We start from the raw sequence: 6,000 nt of genomic DNA, 5'->3' as shown, positions 1-6,000 counted from the left end.
AATACAGACTTGGTATCCCTCTCTTCGATGATGATAGCGTATGTTCATGTTGCCAAAGAGTTATGGACAAGTTTGGCGATCATGTTATTCACTGTGCAAGTGCAGTGGGTTTGAAGTATCGTCATGATATGGTACGGGACCTTTTTTCCGAGCTGTGTTACAAAGCAGGTGTGGCAGCGATGAAAGAAATGTCGATTGGTCACACAACCGACAGGCATACTCCACTTAAACCGACAGATATCATGGTGTACAATTGGGAAAATGGACGTGATATTTTCTTTGATGTCACTGGTGTCTCTCCGTTTTCTAAAGGGGTCAACCGTAGTTTAACTCCAGGGCATGCTATAGTTGCTGCCATTACCCGTAAGTATAACAAATATGCAGATTTATGTTCGTCTCATGGGTATAGTTTTGGTGTCCTGGCATTTTCAACTTTAGGGGAGTTAGGAAATGATGTTATTGACTTCTTGAAGAGATTGAAGAACTGCATGGCGGATCATGATGTTAACAACCATTTAGGCAGTACTCTTTTTCATAGGCTAGGTATTGTTATTCAGAAAGGTGTTGGGGCAAAGCTTGTTGCGCGACTCCCAGCCAAACTTTGTAAGTACTCTTATGTTTTTCTCTTAATAAATGCCTCGGTGGCCCTATTTTTAAAATAATAATAATAAAGGGTGACGAGAGAGAAAGTCCGAGCGATTTACAGGCGTCAGAAAGTCTGCAAATCACTTCCGGCAATATCTCTGGATTTCTCCAGCGGTTATCCATCAAACACTTTTCACTCGATCCCCCTTGTTATACTCTTTTCATCAATGCCTTTTTCATGCACTGTTCTTCGATTCTCTTTGATCGATTGGGCGGTTACTGGCAGTTATCACCATGGCAAGAAGACGGGCGCGTTCTTCTTCTCAACCTGCAATAACATTCTCTCCTCCTGCGTCTACTGTCGTCTCTTCATCACAGCCTAATTATAGTTCAACATCCAGCATTCCTGACGATGGCCGCATCCACTGTCCATTCAAAAACTACGACGACTGTAACGATGGGACTAATGGAAGGGGATATGTTCGCAGTTCGTTTCAGAGACATCTTACTGACAGGCACTTCCCATCAGAACAAGCAAAACAGCAATGCCGAGAACGTTTGGCAACTGATAGTGTTACATACATTGCTTGGGAGAAAGTATTACAACAATTGCGTTGTTGGTTATGAAGCCACTGTATCGTTTTACACGCCTGGAAAAAATCCTGCAAACATGGTAACGACATCATCCCTGGACCATCCAATGGTGAAGCCGTGAATTTTATCATATAAGACATACCAATGCCCTTAATGGCAGTCAGTAATACTCCATCTACCTCATCAGATGCCCAGTCTGTATCCCTCTCCTTGGAGTTACTGAAAGATGTTTTTCAGAGACAATTCATCACTATTTCTTCCATCCCTGCACCTTGCAGGCTGAGTTTTTCCAGGACCCTTAAATCATGCCTAGATACAGTAATTGCCAGCCCCAGCGAGATATCTCCTTGTATAGACCCCTGCTACTTCCCATATGCACCCTCAACCGATACACTCCCAAGAATTCATCAGAGGAACGCTCTGGAACACGCAAAAGATTGCAAGTTGCATCGATTAACCAATCCTTGGTAACTTGGAGAGACCCAAATGGTTGTATTACTCTGATCAACACCATGTTGTACTAGCCGAAACACTGTCAGTTAAGCAAGCCTAAGAGCAAACAAGCACAGGCCTGTGCAAATATGGAAGCTTACCGTAAGAAACTTTCTGATGGACATTACACTGCAGCCGTCAAAGTACTCTCCTCCGATGGTTTGGCTCCATGCAATGAATCTACACTCACAGAACTACATCACAAACACCCTCTGGCTCCTCCACCAACCATTCCGGCTGAATCCATCCTGTGTGATGCCATTTCAGTTGATCATGTGTCAGTGCTTAATATTCCGGCTGAATCCATCAAAGGTTTCCCCAAAGGTACCTCCTGTGGAAGAGATGGGTTGAGAGCCCAACATCTCCTTGACGCAATGAGAAGCTCAGCCAATGCAGTCACGGATGAATTGACCAATTCTATCACCAAGGTTGTTAACCCGTAGTTAGCAGGCAAGTGCCCATCCTCTCTTGGATAATTATTAGTCAGCGCCCCTCTAACTCCCTTGAAAAAGCCTGGTGGTGGCATTCGACCAATTGTCGTCGGTACTATTTGGAGGAGACTGGTCTCCAAACTTGCTGCCTCTAAAGTTGGGAAAGAAATGTCGTCTTACCTTGGAGACTACCAGTTTGGAGTTGGCGTTCCGTGCGGTGGTGAAAGCATCCTTCACACAGTCAACAGATTACTGGAAATCAAAGGCAATAGGTTTGATACCTCTGTGTTACTTATTGAATTTATGAATGCATTTGACATGGTGGATCAGACTTCATTAATTCAGGAGGTAAGAATACATTGCCCCACTTTGTCACGTTGGGTAGAATATTTCTATGCGACTCCGTCCAGGCTATATTATAAGGATTTCATCCTCTCCTCGGCGCAAGGTGTACAACAGGGAGATCTTCTCGGACCCCTGCTCTTCGCTCTCACACTACACCCCATTGTGAAAAACATCGCATCGGAAGAAGGTAGCAGTCGAGGTATACACCTAAATATTCACAAAACGGAAGTTTTTTAGCGCAACACAGATCCTCGGAGTCACAACCAAGATGTCTTTCCACCTGACATTTGCAGGCCAACATTTGGAGTCAAATTACTTGGCGTCCCTGTTAGCTTAGACCTTCAGTTTTGTAAAGACATGGTCTCACAACGCGTGGAGAAAACTGTCCACCTTATGAACACGGTGACAAAGCTTAAAGATACCCAGTGCGAGTTGTTATTGTTGCGCAACTGTGTAGGTGTCACAATGGGAACTAAAGCATCAACTGTTGTTGAGCATGCTGCCTTTCGCTATGATGATTTTCTGCATCAGTACCTACGGCAGTTGATTACCGCAGATGGCTCCGGTTTTGGTCCACTTCAGTTCCGTTTGGCGACGCTCCCGATTAAAGATGGTGTCCTGGGAGTCCACACGATGTCCGACACATCTAAGTACTGCTACTTATCCCCGTAGTTTCAGACACAGTCGGTCCAACGAACCATACTGCAATGCGTTGAAACTTCAAGCCCAATTGCAACTTCGCAGCATGCCTTGCAGACATACATCCAGGTTTGTGGAATCCAATATTCTCCTCTTATATTTAATACTACACCCCCCTCCCCATGCATTCCATGCATTCGTTGGCTGTGACTTATTTTGAAGCTATCAAGAGACAGATTCCCACTGCCTATACCATGTCTGTGTGGGATACTGTGCTATGGCATAGTAACAAAATAATGCATGCACAAGACTATTTACTGGCGATACCCATCAGTGTCTTAAACCATACAATTAGCCCTCGCCATTTCAGATGCGTTCTCAGTTGTCGTTACGACATCCCATTGTTCGAAGAAGGAAGTCGATGTTCCTATTGCAATAGAGAAATGAACATATATGGTGATCGTGCACTCCACTGTGCCAGTGAGGTCGGCCTTAAATTCCGCCATGATCTTGTATGAGATATCTTTGTCGACATATGTTTTAGGGCTGGAATATCGGCAAGGAAAGAAGCGTCACTAGGCCTCTCTATAGGGAGTAACACTACCTTGCTACCCGTTGATTTACTGGTGTACAATTGGACCAACGTGAAGGATACATGTTTCGACATCACCGGTGTATCTCCTTTTACAAGCGACATCCGTTATTTTTCACCTGATCAGGCTATTGCAAAAGTTTTCCTTCGCAAGCACAACAAATACCTCGCTACTTGTGAAGCACATGGATACGAGTTGGGCATTTTAGCATTCACCACACTAGGCGAATTAGGTGAAGACACTACCATATTTCTAAAGAGATTGAAGTACATCCTTGCTAAAAATGATGCCAGTGGCACTGGCAACTTTCTATTTCATAGAGTAGGCATTGCAATTCAAAAGAGTGTTGGCGCCTAGTTGGTAGCTCGACTACCAACAAACTCTGTATGAATATTTTTTTATTTATTTTCAATAAAATCCCTGAGAGGTGACCTTCCATAATAATAATAATAATAATAATAATAATAAAAGATATTCAGACATGTCGGGCTTAAATTCAGACATGATTTAGTAAAAGATATTCTGGCATACATGTGTTACAGAGCTGGGGTTGCGGCTAGAAAAGAGGTTTCTTTGGGAGTCATCAATAATAAGGATTTTCGGCCGGCGGACATCATGGTTTATAATTGGGTAGATGGGAAGGATGTTTGTATCGACGTCACTGGGGTCTCTCCGTTTACCAGTGCTAAGACACGCCACTTCATACCAGGTCATGCCATTTCTGCAGCAATTACTCGCAAGAACACTAAATACTTAGATGTTTGCACTTCTCTCGGATATGGGTTCGGTGTTTTGGCTTTCTTCACTTTTCGCGAGCTTAGTACGAATTTATTAACTTTCCTGAAGAGATTAAGGAATTGCATGGCAGGACATGATGCCAACTTTAAGATAGGCAATTCTCTTTTTCATAGGCTAGGAATCGTTATTCAAAAAGGTGTTGGTGCCCAACTTGTTGCTAGGCTACCCACCATCTCTTGTAATATTGTTTTTGATTAATAAATGCCTTAGTGGCTCCCTTTATAATAATAATAATAATAATAATAATAATAGAATAAGGGGTGTGTGGGACCGGCCATGGCTAGGGCATGGTCGGCCAGCTAGGGGCCCGGTCCCGTGAACATTTCCTAATTTTATATTATTTCCTTGATGTGAAGGAAATATCACGAAACTGAGGAATTTCATGGGATGAAGAAAATAACAATAAAATAACGAGGAACACAAGGTGTGGGACCGGCCACAACTAGGGAATGACCGTCCGGCTAGTGAACCCGGTCCCGTGACACTTTTCCTTATTTTATATAATTTTCTTTATACGAAGGAAACACCATGAAACTGGGGAGTTTCCTTAAAACGAAGGAGATTTGTTCAAAATGAAGGGATTTTCATGAGATCGGGGAAAAATAATAAAATATGATAAAATAAAGAATTAGGCGTGGGAGTGGCCACGACACGACTGGCCGGCCTGTGGGCCCAGTCCCCTGGCGCCTTAGCCAATATTTTTTATTATTATTATTATTCCTATTTTGCATAGGTTCATCGTTCCTTCGTATTTTGAATGCTCGTTCGTGCATTCAAGTGCTCGTTAGTGCATTATTGCTGAGTACACTTGCTCTATTTTGGTCGGGCCTTACTCGATAGCGACTCAGATGCCCGGTACGTTGAATATTTATTACTAACCCATGAAATTCTGCTGGGAATAGCCATGAATTGAAGTAATTGAAATATTATGAAAACGTAGAATATTTTCTAGTATTCAGTTAATAAATTTAATGACTAGAAATAATTAATTGATGGCTCTATACTAGCAGGCACGCTGTCTAGGAGCATTAATTATTTGAGGATTGGGCGATATGAGATAGTTGAAGCGTCATATTTATTTATTAGTATAGTCAGGGAAAACGTTGTTGCATCCTGAAGATGTTATTGCTCTATACTAGCAGGAAAGTTGTCTAGGAGCCGTCCAATCATTAAGATTCTATACACATGTCCTTTATATAGTCGGGGAAAATAGTGTTACGTCCTGAAGACGTTATCGCTCTATACTAGCAGACAAGCTGTCTAGGAGCCGTCCAATCGTTCGATTCTATATAAAAGTGATTACTGCAATTTCTCAGTATTCATGAAATGTGTCGTTGCCTCAGTTGAGAGACTGCATATTCATGTATGCTCTGGTAGACAGTATACTCAGTCAGAGGTTCTTGTGGCATGAGTTTTCATGCTTTCATGAGAGACATGAGCCTCAATATTCATCTGATTGCTGGATCAGGAATAGGTAAGATTATGGTTTTACGATTTTAGCCCTTGTCAAAAATCCACCATCA

General features: G+C 42.5%; 1 protein-coding gene across 3 annotated transcripts; it reads left to right on the top strand.

The window, feature by feature from the left end:
* Window positions 1-690: 690 nt before the first annotated feature.
* Window positions 691-4,108, top strand: LOC113353787. Of its 3 annotated transcripts, XM_026597285.1 has the most exons (3): window positions 2,627-2,646; window positions 2,741-3,215; window positions 3,631-4,108. In XM_026597285.1, exons 2-3 carry the CDS (start codon window positions 3,004-3,006, stop codon window positions 4,034-4,036), a joined length of 618 nt encoding a protein of 205 aa, XP_026453070.1. In that variant the 5' UTR covers window positions 2,627-2,646; window positions 2,741-3,003; the 3' UTR covers window positions 4,037-4,108. The 3 variants fall into 3 exon arrangements, 2 of the variants coding, with proteins under 2 accessions (XP_026453069.1, XP_026453070.1); XR_003361524.1 differs by having other exon boundaries at window positions 691-3,215; window positions 3,323-4,108; XM_026597284.1 differs by having other exon boundaries at window positions 691-3,215.
* The last annotated feature ends 1,892 nt before the right edge of the window (window positions 4,109-6,000 follow it).

Source organism: Papaver somniferum, chromosome 2 (genome assembly GCF_003573695.1).
Source record: "Papaver somniferum cultivar HN1 chromosome 2, ASM357369v1, whole genome shotgun sequence".
Taxonomy (NCBI): Eukaryota; Viridiplantae; Streptophyta; class Magnoliopsida; order Ranunculales; family Papaveraceae; genus Papaver; species Papaver somniferum.
This window is presented reverse-complemented; position numbering and strand designations above follow the sequence as displayed.

Excerpts from the sequence above, each read along its gene's own strand:
- LOC113353787 (XM_026597284.1), top strand. The coding sequence starts at position 3,004 with ATGGCTCCGGTTTTGGTCCACTTCAGTTCCGTTTGGCGACGCTCCCGA. Across the intron at positions 3,216-3,630 it reads CCTTGCAGACATACATCCAG|GGCTGGAATATCGGCAAGGA; the intron begins GTTTGTGGAATC and ends CATATGTTTTAG.